This window comes from Heloderma suspectum, chromosome 11, assembly GCF_057233095.1.
Source record: "Heloderma suspectum isolate Gila_16-S chromosome 11, 16-S_ref, whole genome shotgun sequence".
Classification (NCBI taxonomy): Eukaryota; Metazoa; Chordata; class Lepidosauria; order Squamata; family Helodermatidae; genus Heloderma; species Heloderma suspectum.
This window is the reverse complement of record NC_139468.1, coordinates 24,806,320-24,833,114: the sequence shown is the minus strand read 5'-3', so window position 1 is coordinate 24,833,114 and position 26,795 is coordinate 24,806,320. Positions and strand designations below refer to the sequence as shown.

Below are 26,795 nucleotides of genomic sequence, written 5' to 3'. Positions count from 1 at the left end.
ATCACACATATCAGTATATAAACAAATTAAAACCTGAATATATAAAACTTGAAAGCTATAACATAAGAGGACAAACATTCATGTTTTCAGGTTTTTGCTTTGTAGTTCTTGTGAAAATGGATGTCGAAACATGTTTGGCCTCTTATGTTACAGCTTTTAGGTTTTTAATATTTAGGGTTTAATTATCTTTTATAGTGATATATGTGTCATTACTACAATATAGTATTTATTTGTATTAAACAATACTGTTTGAAGGTATATCTTTTCCTTAACTTTGGATTTTGCTGATGGTACATTTTGTTAAGGAGTATTTTTCCTCTGTTGTTTACTACATTTTGGCAAAGCATCATATATGAAGCACTGGGAGGGGATATGGCAGCCCACCAGAATGCCAGCTGGGAGTTCTGTTGTCCAGAAAGCATCCCTCACACACACACCGCCCGCTCATCCACTGCTAAGTGCCCTTCAGGGGCTGAAAATGGGAGGAATTTCTCCTGGCCCCAGAAAACTTTGCTGAAAATTCTGCCCCACTTTTGTGAGTTGAGAACAGGTCTGCAAAATTAAGGCATCAGTTTCAGTACAATTTCTCAATATCGTTTTTGGAAAGCCATATACATCTAATTCCCCAAGTTCTTTTGGTTTCTGGTCGGTCTCTCTCTCTCTCTCTCTCTGAGGACTCTCAGGCAGGGACATGACACTTAACCATGGCCAAAATTGGCAAAAGGAACTCTCCCAAGAGGCTAGGGGGTGGGGAGCAGATAATCCTGCCCCTCACTAAACATGGTTAAAAAACAGCATTAGTCCTGTGGGTCTGTTGATGGAGCACATCTCTTGATGGAACGCTCAGCTCATGATGGGTGCTGCCACAAAAGTCCACAAAAAGTGGTGAAGAGTATGGGTAAGAACATGAGAAGAGCCATGCTGGATCAGACCAAGGGTCCATCTCGGCCAGCATTCTGTTCCCACAGTGGCCAACCAGCTGCCTGTGGGAAACTCACAAGTAGGACACAAGCACAGCAGCACCCTCCCACCCATGTTCCCCAACAACTGGTGTACATAGGCTCACTGCCTCTGGTTCTGGAGGCAGCACATAGCCATTAAGGCTAGTAGACATTGATAGCCTTTTCCTCCAGGAATTTGTCCACCCCCGCCCCTTTTAAAGCCATCCAAATCGGTGGCCAACACCACATGCTGTGGTAGCGAGTTCCATAATGTAATTGTGCGCTGTGTGAGGAAGTCCTTCCTTTTATCTGTCCTGAAGCTCCCACCAATCAGCTTCATGGGATGACCCCCACCCTCCAATGCAGAAAAAAAGTTCCCAGAGTTCGGGGAAGAGTCCACAGCTTGGCTCACAGACGCAAAGTGAATTGTGCACGCCGTGGAACTCCACTGAGCCAAAAAAGAACCAGATTTCCCAGCGATGGACTTTCGTAGCCTTACTCAACTATTTTCCTAGAAAAATCCTAGCTTGCCAAAGTGCCCCAGACTCAGAGGATTAAGCGGCTTTTTATAGCAATTTACCATCCCCAAGCTAATGGTCGGGATGAGAGGTCCACCCAAGTGCTTAAAGCAGCCTTCCCCCAACCTGGTGCTCTCCACGTATTTTGGACTACAACTCCCAGCATTCCTCAACCTTGGCCATGCTAGCTAGGGCTGATGGGAGTTGAAGTCCAAAACATCTGGAAGGCACTAGGTTGCGGGCGGCTGGCTTAAAGAGAGTTTTGGGGAAACCAGCCGGAAACCACCTGTCACAATGGGATCATGACCTTCTGTTGTTTGCGGAGAGAGAGACTCCACAAGCTTCAATGGGATTCACCTTGTTCGATTTACTGTTTGATTACGCATTATGTTGGATTTCAGCCTTATTGGTGGGCTGCCCAAGATGAGGCACTGTAAGGATTGGCCCAGCACCTCTGGAGAGGCACCCTCAACAGCCATCGGTGATTTGGGAGGTGGAAGGGTCAAGGCTGCATGAGACTGGCAGTTCCAGAGTGGAGCTTGTCCAGATGCAAGCTAATCAGTTGAAAAGTAGTCGGCCAGGGCCCTCTTCACCCATGGGAATGCCAGAGAAGGAGGAGAAGGGGGAGGAGTTAGAAATACAAAATCCTAGGGTGAGACGTCAGGCTAGGCGAGAGGAGGAATGTCAATTCATAAGGCGTTCCAAAAGGCTGGCTGTGCAGAGAAAATCCCTCTGTAAAGACCCACCCTAATGAAGGGGCTTATCCAGACACTCAGGTTGTCAAAGAGACAGCCAGTGCCAGGTTTTGTTGCAACTATCTAGCAAAGTGCATTAACCAAAGGGAGTTGCTTGTGGCCCTGTATTATACAAAGCTGTCTAGAGACTTCACCGCTGTTCATGGATTCCAATTATAACCTGAGGCACTGCTGATCTGACTGTAGTTCGCATAATAAAAGCAACTGTTTTGCACTTTGACTTCTCTGACTTATCACAGAGAGAGACCTGAGGGTGGGCACTTGACAGGCACCCAGCTCACCACTGTATATGGCGGGTACAAGAGAGATGGGTCTGGACAGAGGCAGTCTGCCAGCTATGGAAACTCCAAGTGGAGCAAAGGAGTCGCTGTGACCAAAGGTTCCCTGCAAACATCCCACCACCCACCATGATATTAGTGTAACATGGCAAATACAGAGTTCCATCTTATGTGGCAAATACACAGTTCTGTCATATGGAACACCCTTAGGGAACGCACAGTTTTATCTGCCTCTGTCCCCCCATGTGTAATACGGGGACAATAATATTAATTGCCGTTTCAGGGCTGTTGTAAAGATTGCTGAGAAGCACTGTGAAGAAACACACTATATACAATTAAATGAAGTGAAGAGTCTTGTGGCACCTTAAAGACTAACACATTCATTCTGGCACGCGGACAGCATCCACAAAATCTTATGCCAGAATAAATGTGTTAGTCTTTAAGGTGCCACAAGACTCATTGTTGCTTTGCTGCACCAGACTAACATGACTACCCCTCCATAAAATTACATGCTTACTATTCCTTCCCAAATGCCAGCTACATTTCAAGTTTGCATATGATGCATGCAACTTGATTTTTGATAGCAGCTAGACCAAAGTATATCACTAGCATATCCATAATAACTTAACTAGCTGCAAATGTTGGCCCTCTGTACTCTTCTTAAAAATGCAAAGAGGGAAGAGCCCAATGTTACAACACAGCATGAATTTATAGCATTTTTTTAAAAAAAACCCTCACAGCTAGAAAGCTGTAAATCCACCACTTAAAATCCACAGCTGTAACACTCCCAAGCCACATCCATTACTCACCTCCTCCACATGTCACAGTGCAAGGGAAGAACTCCGTCTGTCTCCACTGATGACTTATGGGTTGATAGAAAAAGAACTGAACCACGCTGTCTTTGGGGGCAGTATACCTGGTCTAAAGAGAGTTCCATTACAACACATTTGTATAGTGTGTGCCAGCACTCTATGGCCTGTCACAGTATAATTCATGTACAAAATGCGGTGCAGAAAGCCACATGACAAAAGGGAAGGGCGAAATAAAATTGCACAGGCGGAAAATCTGGAGGACCACAATTTAAAACAGACGTTTCTGGTGATCAAGTATTTGTTATCTTCTGCCTACATCACTGTCCCAATTCACAGGTTACCAGTGGCGGTATTACTCTTTGTGTGGTAGAGGAACGGACACACACTCCTTCCACTCCACAACGTAGATGATCTGAAAGTAGGGATGTCAGAGAAATCTGCAACGGAATCAAATGAGTTTGGATTTTTATAAGTTTGATCCATGGATTCCACAGTGGACTGGCTTTCCCCTGGCAGGCAGATTCCACAGACTTGCAGACTGTTTTTCTAACTTTCGAGAATTTTGTGCAAATGTAGTAATAGAAAAATATGCAAAAAAAATTTAAAATGGCTAAAAAATGCACATTTCTCCCATAGACTAAAGCTTGACAATGCACATTTTGCAGAGATTTTGCACCTTTTCCCAAGCACAAATATGTGCATGTGCGAATGTGCACAAATTTGGAAACTAAAAAAAATCCAATTCTGTCAATGAGTGGACAACAGAACAAAAGGCACCTGACAATCTGCAAAATGCAGACAGAACAGATTCTACACCATCCATACATCCCTATCTGAAAGATGAAGCAAATGCTCCATACTGACACTTGCACAGGCACCTAATTCCCATGAACTTTCCCCCTCAGACAAGAGGATATTCATATGAATTGGAAACCCCTGTGATTAGAGGTCAGTGTGGAGCACACATTTCATATGTGAGATCATTCACATGGTGGTGAAAGGGGCACACCTGCTCTTCCAACACACAAAGAGAAGCATTGCCACCACTAAAGCTTGGACCTAGGATATATAGGCACTGCGGTTAAACTAGATGTTTTGGACTACAATTCCCATTAGCCCCACCAAGCATGGCCAATGATCAGGCATGATGGGAGTTGTTAGGCCAGCTCCCTGGAGGGACCAAGTAGGACAAGGCTGGTTGGAGTATTGGACTAGGACTGCAGAGACCTCACTCAGCCATGAAACTTACTAGGTGACCTTGGCCCAGTCATTCTCTCAACCTCACCTGCCTCACAGGGTTGTTGAAGATGAAATGTGGATGGTGGTGAAGCTTGCAATTCCACCCTGAGCTCCTTTTAAAGCAGGGTGGGATAAAAATGAAACAATCACTCACTCACTCACTCACTCACTCAATCGAACAGTTGCTCCCATATGAACATCCCCTCAGGTCATCCAAAGTCGCCCAGATTTCTGAAACTTAGAAGAAGGTAACAAGAAATGACGTCTTTTCAGTGGTTGCCCCTTCTCCCTACCCAAGAAAGCCTGCCAGGCTGCCACTCTGCTAGATTTCAGGGGACTGAAAAAACATCTCAATCCCTGGGGGGTTTAGGCTAATTGCTGATATTATTGTCAGATACGTATCTAGGTGCTCTATTTTATGATTTTATGATTGACTGGAAGTTCTAATCTGATGGTTTTAATTGTATTTTATTATTTTATATATGCCACAATGTGTGTATGTGTGGGGGTCATCAGATGGGGTTTGATCTCCCTCAAAGTCCACTGATCTTATTTTCTAAGGTGCAATCCTATGCATGTTTAGACTAAAAAAAGTCCTACAACTCCCGGTATCCCCCAGCCTACATGGCTGGCTGGAGCATTCTGGGAACTGTAGGACTTTTTTTCTGTTGAAACATGCATAGGATTGCAACCTAAAGCATCTTTTAAAAAATGGGCTTTAAGTGGTGGTCATAATGCACCTTCATGGATCGCTGCCTTGTTGTGGCAAAGGGGCTTGTGTAACTCATTGAAGCCATAAGCTATGCCGTGCAGGGCCACCCAAGACGGACAGGTCATGGCAGAGAGTTCTGGCAAAATGTGGTCCACTGGAGAAGGAAATGGCAACCCACTCCAGTATTCTTGCCAAGAAAACCCCATGGAAGGTATCACAAGGCTAAAAGATATGACACCGGAAGATGAGCCCCTCAGATCGGAAGGTGTCCAATATACTACTGGGGAAGAGCAGAGGGAATTTCCAAGTAGTGCCAGAAAGAGTGAAGCGGCTGGGCCAAAGCCGAAAGGACACTCAGCTGTGGATGTGTCTGGTGGTGAAAAGAAAGTCCGATGCTGTAAAGAACAATATTGTTTAGGAACCTGGAATGTCAGATCAATGAATCAAGGTAAGCTGGAGGTGGTCAAACATGAGATGGCAAGATTGAACATCGACATCTTGGGAATCAGTGAACTAAAATGGACAGGCATGGGAGAATTTAATTCAGATGACCATCATATCTACTACTGTGGGCAAGAATCCCTTAGAAGAAATGGAGTAGCACTCATAGCCAACAAAAGGGTGGGAAAAGCAGTACTGGGGTACAATCTTAAAAATGATAGAATGATCTCAGTATGAATCCAAGGCAAACCATTCAACATCACAGTAATTCAAGTCTATGCCCCAACCACTGATGCCGAAGAAGCTGAGGTTGATCAGTTCTATGAAGACCTACAACACCTTCTAGAACTAACACCAAAAAAAGATGTCCTCTTCATCATAGGGGATTGGAATGCTAAAGTAGGAAGTCAAGAAATCACCGGGATAACAGGAAGGCATGGCCTGGGTGTACAAAATGAAGCAGGACAAAAGCTAATAGAGTTTTGCCAAGAGAACACGCTGATCATAGCAAACACTCTTTTCCAACAGCACAAGAGGCGACTCTACACATGGACATCACCAGATGGTCAATATCGAAATCAGATTGATTATGTCCTTTGCAGCCAAAGATGGAGAAGCTCTATACAGTCAGTCAAAACAAGACCTGGAGCTGACTGTGGCTCAGATCATGAGCTGCTTCTTGCAAAATTTCAGCTTAAATTGAAGAAGGTAGGGAAAACCGCTAAACCATTCAGGTATGACCTAAATCATATCCCTTATGAATATACAGTGGAGGTGAGGAATAGATTTCTGGGATTAGACCTGATAGACAGAGTGCTTGAGGAACTACGGATGGAGGTCCATAACATTGTTCAGGAGGCAGCAACTCAATCCATCCCAAAGAAAAAGAAATGCAAGAAAGCCAAGTGGCTGTCTGATGAGGCTTTACAAGTAGCTGAGGAAAGAAGGGAAGCAAAAAGCAAGGGAGAAAGGGGAAGATATATCCAACTGAATGCAGAGTTCCAGAGAATAGCAAGGAGAGACAAGAAGTCCTTCTTAAATGAACAATGCAAAGAAATGGAGGAAAACAACAGAATGGGAAAGACTAGAGATGTCTTCAAGAAAATCGGAGATCTCAAGGGAACGTTTTGTGCAAAGACGGGCATGATAAAGGACAAAGAAGGCAGGGACCTAACAGATGCAGATGAGATTAAGAAGAGGTGGAAAGAATACACAGAAGAACTATACAGGAAAGATCTTAATGTCCCTGATAGCCATGATAGTGCGGTCACTGAACTTGAGCCGGACATCCTCGAGAGTGAAGTCAAATGGGCCTTAGGAAGCATTACTAACAACAAAGCTAGCGGAGATGACAGTCTTCCAGCTGAGCTATTTAAAATCCTAAAAGATGATGCTGTTAAAGTGCTGCATTCAATATGCCAACAAATTTGGAACACTCAACAACGGCCGCAAGACTGGAAAAGGTCAGTTTACATTCCAATTCCAAAGAAGGGCAATGCCAAAGAGGGTTCAAACTACCGCACAGTTGCGCTCATCTCACATGCCAGCAAGGTGATGCTCAAAATCCTACAAGCTAGGCTTCAGCAGTATGCGAACCGAGAACTACCAGAAGTCCAAGCTGGCTTTCGAAGAGGCTGAGAAACTAGAGATCAAATCGCCAACATTCGCTGCATCATGGAGAAAGCAAGAGAATTCCAGAAAAATGTCTATTTCTGCTTCATTGACTATGCTAAAGCCTTTGATTGTGTGGATTACAACAAACTCTGGCAAATTCTGAAAGAGATGGGAGTACCAGACCACCTTACCTGTCTCCTGAGAAACCTGTATGAGGGTCAAGAAGCAACAGTAAGAACCAGACATGGAACAACCGAGTGGTTCAAAATTGGGAAAGGAGTATGACAAGGCTGCATATTGTCACCCTGCTTATTTAACTTATATGCAGAGTACATCATGAGAAATGCCGGGTTGGATGAATCAGAGGTCGGAATTAAGATTGCTGGGAGAATTATCAACAACCTCCGATATGCAGACGATACCACCCTAATGGCAGAAAGCGAAGAGGATCTCAAGAGCCTCTTGTTGAGGGTGAAAGAGGAGAGTGCAAAAGCTGGTTTGAAACTCAACATTAAAAAAACTAAGATCATGGCATCTGGCCCTATCACTTCCTGGCATATAGAAGGGGAAGAAATGGAAGCAGTGACAGATTTTATTTTCTTGGGCTCCAAGATCACCGCAGACGGTGACTGTAGCCATGAAATTAAAAGACGCTTGCTCCTTGGGAGGAAAGCTATGGCAAACCTAGACAGCATAGTAAGAAGCAGAGACATCACCTTGCCGACAAAGGTCCGTCTAATCAAAGCTATGGTTTTCCCAGTAGTAATGTATGGCTGTGAGAGCTGGACTATAAGGAAGGCTGAGCGCCGAAGAATCGATGCTTTCGAACTGTGGTGCTGGAGAAGACTCTTACGAGTGCCCTGGACTGCAAGGAGGTCAAATCAGTCAATCCTAAAGGAAATCAACCCTGACTGCTCATTGGAAGGACAGATACTGAAGCTGAAGCTCAAATATTTTGGCCACCTAATGCGAAGAGAAAACACTCTGGAAAAGACCCTGATGCTGGGAAAGACTGAAGGCAAAAGGAGAAGGGGACAGCAGAGGATGAGATGGCTAGATAGCATCACTGATGCAATGAATATGAACTTGAGCACGCTCCGGGAGAGAGCGCAGGACAGGAAGGCCTGGCGTGCTATGGTCCATGGGGTCACGAAGAGTCGGACACGACTGAACGACTGAACAACAACAACAACATAATGCACACTTAGTTGCAAGAAAGTCTCACTGAAATCAATAGGTCTTAAATCCTGAATAAATTAGTTTAGGGTTGAGCTGGGCTCATACAAAAACTCTGCCCATCTTGCCAAACCAAACTCCCTAAGCAATTTAAAGTGGCTATCATATTCTTCCTCTTTAATATCTGGACTAGCATGGATAGTAAATTGTGCTGAAAAATAGCTTCCCCTTTTCCACTCCAGAAGTGAAGTGACTGCTATAAAAGCATTTGCAATGTGGTTTAGTATCTTGGGGATAACAGGTGGTATACAAAATGTAAGAGTATTAGAAGTTTAAAATCCAGGCAAGCTGTAGGCATTCCTATTAACTAATAAATCTGTTTCCCTGGAATTAGGACAGGGTCAAAGGGCACCAGTTTGTACGCATAAACATACAAACCATAGTATTTTAACAATCTTCAACAGATTTTGCAAAGAGACTATCAAACTGGCGGGCAGTCCTTGTTTCTTCCAAATTGCTAAAGGGTAAATTAGAACTACGTGGTAGTTGCATTTCTGAAATAAGAAAAACCATGACTCTAGTCTACCTGGAAGCTGTGCATTGGGCCTGTCTACACATAATGCTCCTGATTCCTTAACCTAGTTAAGAGATTGGGAGTTGGGCCCTGGGGTGAGACTCTCTCTCCACCTAGCGCCTCTGAATCGCCACGCAAATTCCCCCGCCTTTTTGCTGTTGGCCTTACATACATGGGTTTGGGTCAAGGGGGGAAAGGTAAAGGTAATGGCCAGCAGCAGAAGGAAGGGGAAAATGTGCTGAGATGGAATGAGGGGCACATTTGATTCTGAACTCTTAACTGAAGTTAAGGGATGAAGCTTTGCTTCATCATTCTAAGTGTGGATGTCTTTCTTACATTCGAATGCCTGACCTTAATCCGCTTCAAGATTAAGCACCAGGAAACCTGGTGCTTTCCTAAGAGCTTGCTATATTAGCGTCAAATTGGCTGGCAGCTAGAACTGCATTTATGCCACATGCTCTTCAGATTTCATCATAGCAACGGAAAAGGTAAGAGCAAAGGAAATCATCCAAGGATGTGCAGGGTTTACTGTGGGATGCAACCAGTACTAGAAATAACAAAACCACAAAATCAATCATCTCAGAGTGCAGGACACGGAATCCTGGGCTCAAGTTACAGGAAGCCACATTCCGGCTGAACATCAGGAAAAACTTCCTGTTAGAGCAATACGGCAATGGAACCAATGACCTAGGGAGGTGGTGGGCTCTCCCACACTGGAGGCATTCCAGATGAGGCTGGACAGCCTCCTGTCAGGGATGCTTTGACTTGCATTCCTGCATTGAGCAGGGGGGTGGACTCGATGGTCTTATAGGCCCCTTCCAACCCTACTATTCTATGATTCTATGAAATATTCAAACCCTCTGCTATTTGATAACCGGGCAGTAGAACTGCGAGCCTCCTGTTATGCTTTAATAAAGCTAGGTTATTAGAAGCTTATAAATATCCCTAGGAAGCAGCTAGTTTAAATGTTTGTTTCTGTTCTTCAAGTATATCTGTTCCTCTGCTAACGGGTATCTTGTCTTCTCTCCCTTTATTCTCCGGCACACAGTTTGTATTCTTCTGGTACTCTCACACTCTATATGCCTGTGTTTCACTGTTTTCTTGTTGCCTTGGTTCTCCCTTTCTGTCAGTGGAGGCTGGTGGCTCCGATGTCAGTGGAGTGGTGAATCCACTCCGGGTTTCAGTCAGAATTCTGAAAGAGCTGTCCAAGGTGCTTTGTTCCCTATCTGCGAATGGTGTTGCTTCCTGAGGTACATGCTGGCCCATCCTATTGCTTACTGTTTTTTAAATGGTGCCTAAACATCTTCCCAAAGTAAGATCTTTTGGTCTGCAGCTTTATAAATCTGAGAGCCAGGGGCTGTCTCTTTTTAGTTTATCTATGTGTTTAATTATTATTTTTGTTTTGTAAAACACATGGCCCTCATTTCAGAGTTGCATATGATGAGCACAAGTGAGAGCCAGCATCAAGGGCTGGCATGGAATTCCATAATCTGGACACTGTTACAGAGAAGACCCTTTCCCTGCTCCTTACCATCAACACCTTAGTTAAAGTTGCTGCTTATTATCTTTTCAATCCCTAAGGGAGCAATCCTATGGCCCCTAGATGGGGGGTGGGGGCATAAGATAGTTCAGATTCCTGGATCTGAGGTCAGAGACAGTGCTCCGACCTCGGTGCCAGGAATCCAAGCCCCCTTCTCCCTCCCCTCCCAGCTGGCATGGAGAGAACTGCACTGACTGCCTCACCAAACTTGCAAAAGTGATCTCAGAGAGGAGGGGAAGGGGGTGTGCTGGTGGGTGGGGAGGGGACTGGGGAAGCTGGCTTATACCGTGTCCCCTGGTGTCAGATGTGGTTCACCCTTCCCTCTTCGCAATCAACACCACAAGGAGACAAAGCTTCATGCTGTCACTACTTTATTTTGCTAGGAACTAGCCTCTTTACAAATGCAGATTCCAGGAAACTCCTAGGCTGCCTCACGCCCCTAAACCACTAATCTGGGATTCCTAATTAAAGGAGATGAACCAGGGGGTAAAGAAGTTGCTGACAGTTTGGGCGTGAACCTCTCACAGCCAGACTTGCTTCGCAGTGATGCCCCTCCCTTAGGGTGGCTCCCTCTTACATTGGCTTCCAAGAGTGGCTATCCTGGCAGAGCATCTGAGCCCTGCCCCTAACTTTTCCCACGTGGCTTTGCAACGCTCCCTAGCATCTCTCAAGTCACACCCTCCTCCTCCTCCTCCTCAACTTGAGTTCTCACAGTAGGGGGAGGGGGCAGCGACTCAGTCTGGGCCATCTGTTTGTCAAGGTCTTCTGAGCAATTTCTCCCAGTGTCTTGGCTCACTACGGATGGCCCCTCCCCTGGCCTCTGATCTAACTGCTCCAATTCTGCTGCAGAGTCGGAGCAGTCAGACATCTCAGTGCACTGGGACTCATCCCTGACATCAGGCCTCCCCAGCCTCTTTCCCTCCTGCTCCACAGAGCCCCAGCTAGATGGGTGAAGAATCCTGTCTCACCAAAATGCAGAGCGGGAGGAGCACGGAGGAGAAGATCACTTCCACCACTCCTCTGAGTCCTCTCGCTCTGCATTAGATGGCCGTAAACCTCCGAGTTTGGAAGCTTATGGCCGTCCTGATAGGGCTGTGCCCTAGAAGATGTTATGGCCCAATATCCCAAGGAGCCACTTGAATGGAACTGATTCCTCACTTTAAGGACTCCCTCCCCCAAATGGTAGAACCCTTTCTATAGCTGACAGCAAGGGATGGACAGGACCATACAGGTGGAGGTGGTCCTTAAGGTGAGGAATCAGTTCTGTTCAAGTCACTTATTGGGATATCAGTCCTTAACATCTTTTAGGGATTTAAAAGCTAATAACCAGCAACTGGAATTGCACCAGGAAACAAATCAGCAGCCAGTGAAGCTGGGATGGGTATGTGAAGGTGTGTGCGGGGGCAGGGGGCCATGTTCTCTAAAACTTAATCCCTTTGGGGCAAATTAATCGGTGTTCTCAAGTAGTCTCCCATCTGTGTGTTGGTGTTATAGCATCATCCATGTATATGTTGCAGGCACACTAGACACTGTAACATGTGGCAAAACATATGCAACCAGAAAAAGATAGGTCTCTGCTCCAAGTAGCATGCAATCTAAATTTAGACCATGGGAGCAATGCTAAAGGGAAGGGGAAAGGATAAATTTGGGGCAAATGCTTTAGAGATGAAGACAAAGGGGTTAAGCGAAAAGGTGGCTGCTCTCTGCGTTTCTAAGATGGAGAGAGATGCAAATGACATAAATAAAGGGGGTCCAAGAGAATCCACACTCAGCAGCGGGACTTTCCCACGGGACACTGAACTAAATTCCTCACTTCTTTTTACGCACAGGAAACTGAAGCTATGGTAGAAAGCTGTCCACCATAAACTCAGTGCCTGCGTCAAGTCATGTCTGCTCAGTGATTAATTTCTAAAAGAAGAAGCACAGCAGGCTGAAGAAAGCTGGGAGATCACACCTAGGCCCTTTGCATTTTCTCCTTCTATTATTGCTTCACAGGCCGCAAACCTTTAACGGTTCCCAGATCTGAGCCTTGGCAAGTTCTGAAGCAAATGAAGCCTCAGCCCCACCCTGTCCTAACTAGGGATGTCAGAGAATTTCTCCACGAATCTCAGGGAGGCCGAATGCCAGCGCGTTCGGCCCCCCGAAATTGGTGGAGAAACAGTCTGCCCCCCCGCCCCCTCCGGGACGGGACATACCTTTGGCAAATGTCCCTGGCGGCGGCGGCGGCGGCGGCAGTTCGGCGGCTGCGGCAGCTGGTCTTCCGACCGGCTGCCGCCACCGCCATTTCCAAGTTAAAAAAAACAAACAAACGTGAAAGGCTACGTAAAGATTTACGTAGCCTATCACGGCTAGATTTTTAAAAAACACTGTGATAGGCTACGTAAATCTTTACGTAGCCTATCATGGCTGAGTGAAAAAAAAACCAAAACCGCGCGTACGCAAATGGCGTGCCATTTGCGTTGCTTATTTTGGCACGTGTAGTCTACGTAAACATTTACGTAGAACGCAAATAGCGTTCCCCTTATTTCCGCTGTAGTCTACGTAAATGTTTACGTAGACTACACGTGCCAAAATAAGGAACGCAAATGGCGGTGCCCATGGGCGCCGCCATTTGCGTACGTGCGGTTGTTGTTTTTTTCCCCACTCAGCCGTGATAGGCTACGTAAACATTTACGTAGCCTATCACGCCTGACTGCAGGGACGCAAACGGCGGAGGCTACAGCCGCCGCCATTTGTGTCCCGGCAGGACTGGAGGATTTGCGGCCGGAGGGACGGGGCGCCTCCCCCCCAGCCAGAATTTCGGGGGGGAGGGACGGGGCACCTCCCCACCGGACAGAATTTCAGGGGGAGGGACGGAGCGCCTCCCCCCCCCACCGTGAAGCAAGCTTCGGGATCAGGTAAGGGACTTTCGTCCATCCCTAGTCCTAACACAGAATGCCATTAAAATCTGTAGATGTTGGGGAGAAAAAACTTGCTCCATAGAATCATAGAATAGTAGGGTTGGAAGGGGCCTACAAGGCCATCGAGTCCAACCCCCTGCTCAATGCAGGAATCCAAGTCAGAGCATCCCTGACGGATGGCTGTCCAGCCTCATCTTGAATACTTCCATTGTGGGAGAGCCCACCACCTCCCTAGGTAATTGCTTCCATTGTCGTATTGCTCTAACAGTCAGGAAGTTTTTCCTGATATTCAGCCGGAATCTGGCTTCCTGTAACTTGAGCCCATTATTGAGCCCATTAGCTCCAGTACACTTGATCGACAGATAAGGTGTTGTTTCAGTACTTTGGACCATTAATGTACAAGAGAACCTTCTGTCAGGCACTGCAGGGATCCAGACCAGGAACCCCAGGGATGAGGCACTGGCTGCTGTTTGAGGAGGCAACTGCAGGAGGTCCCATCTGGGAAACTCAAACAACTACCCAGAATGCTCCTCATCATCTGGGATATCAGGTGACACCAGAACACCAATCTGGTGCCATTATCAGCTCCAAGATCAGCTGCCTTCCCTCAGTCTGGACAACATGTCCAGAAGTTACCAGTTTCTTCCTCTGCAGGGCCAGCCTATTAGACTTTGGCCTCGCTCGCAACCTGATTATGGCCCACCTAGCCTTTGGGCCTGAACGCCTGACCCCTTCAAAATCCTAATTTAGTTGAGCATCTTCTTCTACCTTTTTCTCTGATACTTTTAGACAGACCTATTTTCAAATGTACACCTCTTACCTTGATAATGAAATCCGCACCAAGGGGCCCTGGGATTTTTATAGTTTCTCTTTCTGAACCCTTCTGAAATTCAACAGTTGTGTTTTCAATGATGAATGTTCCAGGGGCACCAAAGCTGTGTTCTCCGCTGTCTCCCTGTAGTGTCTTTGATTCAATCACTGAAACGGGGGAAGGGAAGGAGGAATACACAGACATTTCACTTCACTGGGTCATGATGAATGTTTGCAAGGCAAAAAAAGGCATTAGCTTACACAAAACACAGGTTGTAAGAAGTGACACAGATAAGAGTTATAAAAAGGAAGACAGCTGTGTGCGCAGTATTTTTCAGCAACAACAGCAGCTGTCAGATGACGGGATTAACCATGATGGCCATTTAATGTAATCCTTTGGAAAGAGAATAAATTGCCACACTGGATATCTTTTATACAGGCCAAAATGTATTTTCATATGTTAGAAATAAAAACAGATTTAGCACTGGTTTATGGCCAGCAGATAAGGGGGAAATCAGTTGCCCTGCATGGCCTTGCAATAAAAAAAGACATTAAGGAAAGTAAAGTCTGTCACCCGCACCCACAGAACAATGTGCTCAGCTTCACTTGCAGATCTCTCCCTACTTCTCTGTCCAACTATATTATTGGCACTGACCCTGTTTCTCACCAGCGAGAGGGGGGCAAGGTGTGTGTGTCTGTGGGTGTGCACACATGTGCTTGGACTGGGGAAAAGCTTCAGAACTGTGTCCAACAATGGATAAAAGAACATTTTCTTGTTTTTGCTGTTAAGTCCTTAGAGCAGCCTTCCCCAACCTGGCTGACTGGGAGTTGTAATCCAAGACATCTGGAGGGCACCAGGTTGGGGCAGGCTGCCTCAGAATCAAGTTTAGGCTAAGAAACACCCAGCAACACCAGACAGGCTACTCAACAAGATCAGCCTTGGGCGACCTTCTCTCTGTCCCATCAGCCAGGACAGCTAGGCTGGTGAGGACGAGGGAGAGGGCCTTCTCTGTGGTGGCCCCCACTCTGTGGAACTCCCTCCCTAGGGAACTCTGCCAAGACCCCTCTTTAATGAGATTCCACCACACATTAAAAATATGGTTGTTCAGGCAGGCATTTGGGGTGGGTTAGGGTAATTTTAGAAATGTGATGTTTTTAATGTCGAATGTTATTGTTTTGAACTGTTTTTATTGTTGTATATTGCCCAGAGTGGCTGGGTGACAAGCTAGATGGGCGATAAATGAATGAATGAATGAATGAATCCTTCTGAAACTGATAATATCTACATTTGGTGATGATACCCAAGCTGTATCTGGGATTGTTCTGTAGCCAAAGCATCTCTGACAGCTGGCCCAGCTCTGACCCACCTCCACACTGGGGACCACTGAGACCAAAGAAGAAGAGAGAGCCATTCCTGTACCATTCTTTGGTGCCTCCAGCAGCAGCCTTACTTTGCTGCCACAACAACGGAGCCCACGGGAAAACAGCGACACAGGCCATTTGGCTTGGTTGCCCTGGAAACGAGTCCATCACCCATCCAGGCGGCCTGGATGTCTTGCAAAAGGTTGGGTGCCACTCATATAACTGCAGTTGTTCAGCAGTAGGGGGGAAAGAACCAAGGAGGAGACTGCTCTGACCCCCTCCCCCTGCCTTGTTCCATGGCAGTGGAGAAGAGGAAACAGGAAGGAGAACCCCCTCCCCTCTGAACAGGAAGCAGAACCCCCTGAAGCCCTTTGGGGTGGCAGTGAGGGTGAGCTCAGAAGTGAGCACCCCACCCCATCTGAGCAAGGTCGCAACAAGCTCCCCCAATCTTTTTTGAAACCGCTCAGCGTGCCCCATCCAGTTATAGAAAGGTGAATGTTTTAATCTATGTATGTATAAGTATCATAAAGTTTAATATTTTACACAAACATTACGATTCCTTATAAGATTCCTTATATTTGCCCTTGAAGGATGGTGCTAAGGTCGGCTTCCCCACCATAACTGTTGAAACCATCTTCTTTGTAGGCATACGTGATCAGTTTTCTACATATTTTGGAGACTTCTACAATTGTTGTTTCAGTTTTGGCTTGGTCTAAGTCTGGCCAATTAGGACCCTGCTGCTGCAACATGGTGCTCATGAATCCAAATTCCAGCCTGGTGGGGATGCTCAAGTAAAGCTTTCTGAATGGATAGCAATCTGTCTTTAGCTGTTTATTCTGACCATAGACCTGTTTTGATCTCTGTTCTCTGACACCGCTGAAAGGATTTGGAAATGTAATACATGACAACAGCCAGTCTCCCTAGATCTAGAAGTTATGGGAGTCTTAAACATAGCTGTTCAAAGGTATAACAAGCCAGGGGCACAAACATTTCATCTGCTGAACTGTCTCTTTGCCCATGAAGAAAGATATGTTGCAACCTGAAAATGCATAGACCTCTGGAAAGGCTATTGCTCTTGTTTCTCCAAGGCTGACACCTATGCTGTTGATGTGGGAAAAGCAGAAATTCCATTCCAAAGGTTGCCCAGATGTCTGCAAAGAGCTGATCAGTCAGATCAGAGAGGAATTTGCCAAAAGAATAGCCACCACATCTCTGTCCACCATGCATACCTGGACGGTTTTAGCACCATGACCCAAAGCACAAAACACAATGATCCACAATACTACAATCAGTTCCCTCAGTATTACAATTAGTATTTGTAAGAGTGATGAGGACTAGTAGCCATTGATAGCCTTCTCCTCCAGGAATTTGTCTAACCCCCTTTTAAAGCCATCCAAATTGGTGGCCATCACTATGGCTTGTGGTAGTGAATTCTATAGTCTATGCGCTATGTGAAGAAATGCTTCCTTTTATCTGTCCTGAATCTCCCACCAATTAGCTTCATAAGATGACCCCCTTAGCTTCGAGTAGTATGAGAGAGGGAGAAAAATGTCTCCATATCCACTTTCTCCACACCTTTCCCCAAACAGTTAATAAAAGGAAACATACGAAATTGCTGTGATGTGCAAAAGGCCAACTTCCATATCCTCAAGATGTTGAAATTATTCATTATGGACAGTGAGCGGCCTTTGCAATCAGTAAAATTATATGGGTCCTGTGGTATGTCTACTGCAATACCTTGCAAAAATTCTACTAATGGCTTGAGGCAGCTTTATGAACTATCTTGAGGAGGAACATTCCCCAGCTCTTAAAAGAAGGAGATAATGCAAGAACTGAATGAGAAACAACAATATCTTTCCTTGGATAAAGAACAGTGGTCCAAATGTATCCTTGGTCTAATTCCAATTAAAGCAATGGGTTTGGAAGAGGGATATAATTGGTCCACTGTGTCTAGACAGAAGTGTACCCAAACTCATTTGTTAAAGGAGAGGAAATAATTTGTCACATTTCCTTAAAAAACAACATGCCTCATTTAAATAGGCGTTAGAACCCTTAGGAGATAAAAAAAAAAAATCTGAACTTTTATAAATAACAGCAGCAGCATGTATATATCACAGTAATCCTTAAACTCACCCTGTAACGTGGGTTGGTATTAGGATCTATACATTGCAGATGGCAGCTGAGTGACTAACAGTCAGATTATATAGGGCCATCTAGTGAGTTAATTGCTGATGGGAGATTTAAACCAGTGAGTTCCCAACTCACATTCCAAGCTAGCTGGGGAATGCTAGGAGTTGCAGGGCTTTTTTCTGTCTAAACATGCATAGTATTTCACCCTAAAGATTGTCTCCAATGCTATTCCTACTCAGAGTAGACCCACTAAAATGAATAGGGCCTTTATTAGTTACAAGGGGTAACTGTCTTAGTCTGTTGCAGCAAAAATAGCAAAGAGTCTTGTGGTACCTTAAAGACAAACACATGTATTCTGGCCTAAGTGGTTGTGGACACTGTCTCTTTGATCAGATTGGACCAGGTGCATCTGATGAAGTAGACAGTGTCCACAAACGCTTATGCCAGAATAAATGTGTTAGTCTTTAAGGTGCCACAAGACTCTTTGTTGTTTTTAAATACTGGCAAGCACGTAGAGAGTCACTCACAACCCATTGCTGGAACAACATCAATGAATGCCAGTGATGGATTAGGCCGATTGCCTCAAGCAATTCTCTACTACCAGTTATGCAAAGGCAGCTTGTATTTTCAGCAGGGAAGCTTAAACCCAGCTACTCAATTTTTCCAAGAAATTGCATCACACAGGGAGACAAAGATTTGCTCCACAGGCTACCTGTAAGTTCAGCTCCCGTATATTCTCACCTGCTTTATGCCACTACCTGTCAATAGCAGCTTCCCCATGGAGTGAATACAAAGCGCCCTGCATGTGTAATATTTTTATAGCTATTTCTTCAAAGGGCAAGGTAATATTTTGCAAACTAACTGGCAGCCATCTGGAAATCTCAGCAAGCAGCTTTCCAGGCATATCCAGCAAGTGATGGTCTGAAAAGTGCATTTAATTCAGAGCGCAGGTTTATCCTAAATACCAGAAAAGTCGGCATATGGATGAAGTTACAACCTAAGTGGAACAAGGCCACGTATCCACCTTCGTTTCTGTTGGTGAACAGCTCCTCCTCTTCATCACTGCAACCTGCTTGTTCACCTGCCTCTCACTCTGGCCCAGACAACGGTGGTGGTGAGAAGAAGGAGCATCAGATGCCCCTGCCTGCTGGCTCACTGGCTCTCTGCCTGGCAAGCAAGCAAGTGGGAGCAAATGATGAGGTTCAGGAGCAATAGCAGCTGGTGAGAAGGTAGACTCACTGAAGGAGGGGGACCATTGAAGGTACCTTGCCCAAAGGCCCTAAAAAAACCTGGAGCTGGCACTGGGCATCAGTCAAGTGAAGCAAAGGCAGGATACATAAACCCTATTCAGGTGTTCCTTATTTGGCTGATTTTCCAGTGTTCTAGACTGCATGGAGAGCCTTCCCACAGCATCGCCCTCCACACGTAGAGGGCAACAAAAATGTGCAAGGAGAGGTTGAGCTAGCATGCTCCCCCTCCTCGCATGTTTAGCCTACCCAGATAAGGAATGCCTGAAGAGGACTATATTCAGGCTACAGATCAGATACTGATGACCCAGACCAGGAACCAAGTCTAGAGGCAGAATATGTGGTCACAGACAGGCTGGAAGTCAAATACCACATCAGGCAGGCAAGCTACGGCCGGGCCTGAGAAAACCTGTGTTGCTGCTTAGTGGCTGAATCTACACATAGCAGTTATACTGTTATCATAACTCTTGGTACACATGACACCAACGGGCACCAATAGTTATGATGTATGATAATGGTATAACTATGTGTAGATTCAGCCAGTGCAACAAGCTGCTCAGATTGAGAGACTGGGTTTGAGATGGAGAACTTATATAAGGCCTGATGTATCTTCATTGGCTGGTGAGGTCAGCTGACCAGCCTCAGGCTGAGGGGAGGGGTCAGCTGACAGGGCAGTACTGCCGCTTTGAGGGCATCTACAGACTCTACTCTGGTTGGCTGGCTGAGAGACCACAATGCTGATGGCACAGGAGATAAAGTGCTGAAGACTAACTGGTAGAGAGGCCCTAGTTCGAGATACGCTCACACCCGTGGCACCTTATAGGAAGTCACCAAACCCCAATGGCCTCACAGCATTCTACACATACTTTGGGGGATGTACTGGCATTCAAATTAGTCATTTGCCATTTGCCCAAGTAATGGGATGATATCTCAATCCTGATTGGAAGCTAAAATGTCTTTTAACCACACGAAGAATGAAGATCCTAACAATCTGAGTTGTGCTGTAGAGAAACCAGGGTCGAGGAAGCGGGTAATTAACCTCCTAATCTTATACCGTCAGCAGCAGGTTTCCTTAAATTTTTTTTTTTTTCAGTCCTGAAAACTGGTAGTGATCTGTCAACATTCCAATTTCCTAGGGAAGATGGGATGCCTCTGCTTCTCTCCTAAAAGCCAAAATATTTGGTTTTCAGTAGCATGAAACACTTCAAACTGGTTAATCTTGGGAAGGCCCTGTGGGCTTATATCCAAGGCACAGTACTGCAATTTAAAAGGAAATGGGTTGATTTAAAGGAAGTTGGGGTAACATGACATTCAAAGCATGAAGGAAAGGAAGCATGAATATGGTATATAAATATAAGGGAACTGCTCTGCCCAAGTGTCTGTTTCTATTTGCACAAGAGGAACAGATAGAGCTTGCACATGGTTTAAGTATGAAACCGGTGCTTCACTGAGATGTCATGTGTTCAGTTGTCAGTGGACTCAGATAGCTGCTCCCGCCAAAAAACATACCTGCTAGAATTCATGAACTTTTCCCACCCCCACATTGCATAGACAATTCCCGAATAGGGAACATGAGCCTCAGTTAAGAACACACCTATTTTCATCCCCTCAAACTGTACGCCACATGTTTTCTTCTCAATACCCATAAAGAATAAAAACAGAATTCACATGTATGGCAAAAGGTTTAAACTGAAAGCTTCTGTCATTTAAAAAAGAAGCCAGGAGTTTAGCATCTCTCAGTTCCCTTCTAGCTAGACTCTGTTGTAAGTTCATGAACTTGGTTATCTAGCATTACCCACTTGTAAAAATATTAGCTTCTGGTTTTGTTGCTTCTACAGCAGGGGGATTATTTTCAGAAGACTCTGGCTTATTTTGGATTCTAAAGCCCTCAACGAAACAGCTTCTGGAAAGCCTATAATGGTTTCTAACACCCCGCCCCCTTCACTTCAACCCCCCCCCCCAGTCCCCTACATAACCATTTCAAATGCTAAATGAGGGGATAGTGACAATAACAGAGTCACCCCATCTGAATGTGCATGAAAACCAAGCATTTAAAAAGATGAGGAAGAGAACGCCACAAAACCATCCTGCAACCCAGACAGCTTCCTATGTGTTTCTCCATGAAAGAACCACCTTAACCGCTAAGCAACAAAAGCCACTCCAAATGAATAGAAAGGAGTAATGGGTTTACTGTATGTAGCGCTCTTAAAGTGGGGTGTGCAGCTCCATATGGAGGAACGGTTGCTAGAGAGAGGGTGTGGCTGTTGCTAGGGTTGTCAATATGTGATTTTAATAAATGCTGGTGAGCCTGGCCTGGGAGATGGGGCGCATCAAAGTTACATGGTCCTCCTCCTCTCCATTTTATCCTCACAACAACCCTGCCAGGTAGGTTAGGCTGACAGTCAGTGACTGGCCCAAAATCACCCGGTGAGTTTCATGGCCGAGTGGGGACTAGAACCCAGATCTTACAAGCCCCAGTCCAACACTCTAACCACTACACCACACTGGCTCTCCATTTTGTGGGCCTGCTCCTATCCTACTACCGCAGCAACATTTCTCTAATCAGGACCAGCTGGCTGCCATTTCAGTTTCCCACAGCGCCCCAGATGTATTGTTGCTCCAGGACTCCATGGGAAATTTAAATAGTGGTTAACTGGCCACCCACTATTAAGCACCAGTAGTGTGTGTGTGTGTGTGTGTGGACAGGTGTTGGCGGTGGGCCCTGGCAGCTAGCAAAGGCAGCCAGGTAGAGACGCTGACCTGTTTACAGCACAGCGATAGTATTTTTTAATTTCATATGTTACATTTGCATCCCACCCTTCATTCCAAGAGTAGCAAATATGGGTCCCACTTCCATTTTATCCTCACAACAATTCTGTGAAAGAGGTTAGATAGTGACTGGTCCAAGATCAGCCAGTTAGGTTCGTGACTGGATAGGGATTTGAACCTGGGTCTCTCCTTCTTTGTCTGACACTCCAACAACGTTATCCTACTGGGTCTCTCATTCATAGAATCATAAAGTTGGAAGGGGCTATACAGGCCATCAACATCAATTCCCTGCTCAGTGCAGGAATCCAGTTGAAAGCATCCTTGACAGATGGCCGTCGAGTCTGTGTCTGAATACCTCCAGTGACGGAGAGTCCACCACCACCCTTTACACAAGTTTTGTACTGTTTGGTGTTACCATTACCATGCAATAGAAGAGGAAGAAATGCCGGGATACCGTTTTCAGTGGCCGCTACACATCTCCTGTAACATTCTAGTTCTTGCTTAAGTTTAGTTTTAATAATCAGGCACAGACAAAGGACTCCAATCTTCAAGTATACCTAACTCCCAAAGCCTTGAAAGTGTTCACACTGAATGTTTTTGTACCAGCCCTTCTCTGTTAATAATACAAAAAGGGGTTCATACCAAGGTGTGCTGGTCCTTTCACAGTAATTCTTGCGCTGTGACTCCCATGTGGAACAGCAATCACAGTTTCCTCCCCTAGGAAAATTAAAGGCACCATTTCAGAAATTACATCTTAACGAGGGAATAATCACATTTCATAACTAAACTTTTTTTTTTTTTTAATGAACCTTTGCAAAGTGTGGCACAGAAAATATTCAAGAACTTTTACCTTACACACACACACACACACACACACTTGTACGTTATTAAGTACTTAAGCCCAGGTCTGCTTTCTGAACTATACTGCTATTAAGCTACATATGGACTTGTAAATCCATCCAGCTATTGGACAATTATTTTCTATTAACTAACGTAATACATTAGCCATTCAATTTACGTCTGGTTGTCCTGGTTTTGTTTCCTAATTGAATAGGCTTAAAAGGTTGCACCACACAGAATTCCATTGCCAAAGCACAGGGCAGCTGTTCAGTTGGATTTTGCCCACACCTCATTTCCTGCAGCAGGTCACCGCTTTAAAAAGTGGCAAGATTTGCAGGAAACAAATCAACTACCTAACACTAAATCCTAAACCATACACACTAGAGACGTGCAAATTACAGGGGGGGAGGGGAATCCCTCAAAATGCCTGCAATTTGTTATAGATATTCATTATTTCCACTTAAAAATGACTCAAAAACCAAACCCATCGTGAATATAGCAACGTAAACCCCTTTCCAAGCGCCATGTGTTTATTTACTTACAGAAACATTTACATACCGTCTTTCAGACCCATACGAGCAATGTGTTTATTTACTTACAGAAACATTTACATACCGTCTTTCAGACCCATACAAGCAATGGTTTGCAACAATAAAAACACAATAGAAACGACAAAACAACTATAAAAACAAATTAAAGACAACCACCAGCAAAGTGAACACATAGTTAAACCCCATTAAAAGCGTGGTGAAAGAAAAACGTCTTGTCTGCCCACTTAAAATCCATCAACGAAGGGGCCAGTCAAACCTCTCTTGTTGGAAGAGAGTTTCACAACCAGGGTTCTGTTACTGAGAAGGCTCCGAGTCATGTTACCACCCGCCGCAGCTCCCTTGGCTTTGTAACACAGAAGAGGCAGGTGCATGCAGCGGAGGGGTCCTTCAGATATCCTGGTCCCAATCCATTTGTATTAATAAATATTAATACTGCTTAGCCTTTATATAGCCCTGCTCAGGTATTCAATATGCATCACATACACTATTTCAGTAATCCTGACAACACACCTGTTGGGCAGACCAGTAATATTCTCTCCATAAAAAGCACCTCTTTCCAAATATTCCTACGTGACTTATTGTGGACACACTTGCCCTTGCTAAAAAGGACCTAAAGCAGCCTTCTCAACTGCAAATGTTATTGTTTCATTAAATCAATTAGATTTAATCCAATAAATCACTTACTGTGAGAAATTAAGTGCTCATGGGCCATTTATGTGATTCAATGGGATTTAAGCAAGCTTAAATTGTTGGATTATGGCCTATGTTTCTAAATTCCAGAGGCATTAGGAATAATGAAGATGGCAGGGGCTGCAGCTACTTGGCCTGGTGCTAGCCTTCACGGAACTAGCTCATTAAAAGAGTTCTAATCTTATTTTAAGGGCGGTTGGAGTCAGCTGTGGTGGTCCCCGGGGACCCCAGCATTTGCCTCAAGATGCTGGATGCCGACCCCAGGTCTGACAACAGCAGAGGATGCTAGATTATCAGATTTGGTTTAAATATCCACAGTACGCCCATGAAATACAGCCCAGAATTCAGATATTTCAGGTAATGCCTACAATTGCTGTTCTCTCATAAACACCTTCTAAAATTACATTTTTTAAATATCTCCAGGTTTTGTTTTAAATAGAACAATTTATTTTGGCAGTAATAACATATTGTATTTATTAATTTTATATTTAGCTAGTTGTCAAAGTGAAAAGTAGCAGTATTAGAACATGCACAGAGTTAAGAAGCCCCTGAAGCAGCAACAAGAACAACTTAAAAAAATAAAATACACTTTGTACTTCTTTTCATTTTGCGTTTTAGAACAGCTGATATAGGCAAAAACGATTTGGGTTGCCTAAGCAAATTTCAAAAATGCCAGTTTCCGGCACCATGAACAGAATAGACCTTGCTGCTGTGTTGACCCAACCTAAATGCATATTGAACTTTCTACCCTGGAAGTCTCAAGTAAGAACCCTATTTTGCACATTCAACTATGAGGCCTGGGTCTAATTATGCAACAGAATGAGGTGGTAAAAAGGGGTATCATTCAGAATGGTCCACTACTCCCCTACATTTACTAGGGATGGCGGAGAATTTCTCCCCGAAACTTCGGGGGGCCGAGCGCCAACGTGTTCGGCCCCCCGAACAAGTTTCGGGGAGAAATTCTCCGCACCCCCCCGCATGCCACACCCCCCCCCCGGGACGGGACTTACCTTTGCCGAATGTCCCTCCCGGCAGCGGGTCCAGCCGGCGGTTCGGCGGGTGTTCGTGCGGGGCGGGAGCGGCAGCCGGTCTTTTGACCGGCTGCCGCCGCCGCCATTCCAATAAAAGAAAAAAAAAACGCCCCCGTGATAGGCTACGTGACGATTAACGTAGCCTATCATGGTTAGATCTGCAAAGTCAGCCGTGATAGGCTACGTAAATCGTCACGTAGCCTATCATGGGTGACTTAAAAAAAAAAAGCGCGTACGGATAATGGCGGCCCCCATAGGGAGCCGCCATTCCCATTCCTTATTTGGTCGCTGTAGTCTACGTAAAGATTTACGTAGACTACGGCGAAAATAAGGGCAATGCAAATAGCGTTGCCCTTATTTTCACCGTAGTCTACGTAAAGATTTACGTAGACTACAGCGACCAAATAAGGAACGCGAATGGCGGCTCCCTATGGGGGCCGCCATTAGCGTACGCGCTTTTTTTTTATTTTTTAAAGTCACCCGTGATAGGCTACGTAACGATTAATGTAGCCTATCATGGCTGACTTTGCAGATCTAGCCGTGATAGGCTACGTTAATCGTCACGTAGCCTATCACGGGGGCGTTTAAAAAAAAAAAAAACTTTGGAGTTCGCGGCCGGGCGAGGCGGGAAGCCTCCTCCCCGGCCTGAATTTCGGCCGGGCGAGGCGGGAAGCCTCCCCCTCCCGGCCTGAACTTCGCAGGGGGAGCAGCGAAGCACCTCCCCCCCACCGCGAACAAGCTTCGACGACAGGTAAGTGACTTTCGTCCACCCCTAATTTACTCCCTTCAAGTAGAACACTAGCACAGTAAGGAGAGGGCTAGGCTGGAATCATTCTCCTTCTACTTGCAGGTAGGTTTTATGTGGAGAAGCATCCCCCATCTGTGGCTGAAGTGATGCTGTCTGTTTTACCACTTCTGCGCTTTTCCAGCTTGCTCTGCTGCAGGTATAACCCAAACCTTAGTATTTTGTGGGGCAAGTTCCCATGGAAGAGTCTCACAGAGTTGGATTTCATTCCATATTTGTTTCCTTCCAGTGAAGCCAAAGGAAAGTACATCTGGGATATGGTATGATCAGACCACAAGCCATGCTTAGGTGAGGAAATACTTACAAAAATATCACTTTGCTATTTAATTTTGTTGTTGTTTATTCGTTCAGTCGCTTCTGACTCTTCGTGACTTCATGGACCAGCCCACACCAGAGCTTCCTGTCGGACGTCGCCACCCCCAGCTCCCCCAAGGTTGAGTCCGTCACCTCCAGAATATCATCCACCCACCTTGCCCTTCGTCAGCCCCTCTTCCTTTTGCCTTCCACTTTCCCTAGCATCAGCATCTTCTCCAGGGTATCCTGTCTTCTCATTATGCGGCCAAAGTACTTCAGTTTTGCCTTTAATATCATTCCCTCAAGTGAGCAGTCTGGCTTTATTTCCTGGACTATGGACTGGTTTGATCTTCTTGCAGTCCAAGGCACTCTCAGAATTTTCCTCCAGCACCACAGTTCAAAAGCATCTATCTTCCTTCGCTCAGCCTTCCTTATGGTCCAGCTCTCGCAGCCATAGGTTACTACGGGGAATACCATTGCTTTAACTATGCGGACCTTTGTTGTCAGTGTGATGTCTCTGCTCTCCACTATTTTATCAAGATTTGTCATTGCTGTCCTCCCAAGAAGTAAACGTCTTCTGATTTCCTGGCTGCAGTCAGCGTCTGCAGTAATCTTTGTGCCTAGAAAGATGAAGTCTGTCACTGCCTCCACGTTTTCTCCCTCTATTTGCCAGTTATCAATCAAGCTGGTTGCCATAATCTTGGTTTTTTTGAGGTTTAACTGCAACCCAGCTTTTGCACTTTCTTCTTTCACCTTCGTCACGAGG

At 45.3% G+C, this 26,795-nt stretch overlaps 1 protein-coding gene across 1 annotated transcript in view; it reads right to left on the bottom strand.

The window, feature by feature from the left end:
* The window catches only part of ADAMTSL3 (ADAMTS like 3), a 415,333-nt gene that overhangs the window by 117,103 nt on the left and 271,435 nt on the right, over nucleotides 1–26,795 (bottom strand). The window contains exons 8-10 of the mRNA XM_084817237.1: nucleotides 22,461–22,535; nucleotides 14,321–14,478; nucleotides 3,302–3,413 (exon numbers count right to left, since the gene is read on the bottom strand). Of these exons, the coding sequence (XP_084673363.1) occupies nucleotides 3,302–3,413; nucleotides 14,321–14,478; nucleotides 22,461–22,535 (345 nt within the window). The remainder of the gene's footprint in view (nucleotides 1–3,301; nucleotides 3,414–14,320; nucleotides 14,479–22,460; nucleotides 22,536–26,795) is intronic.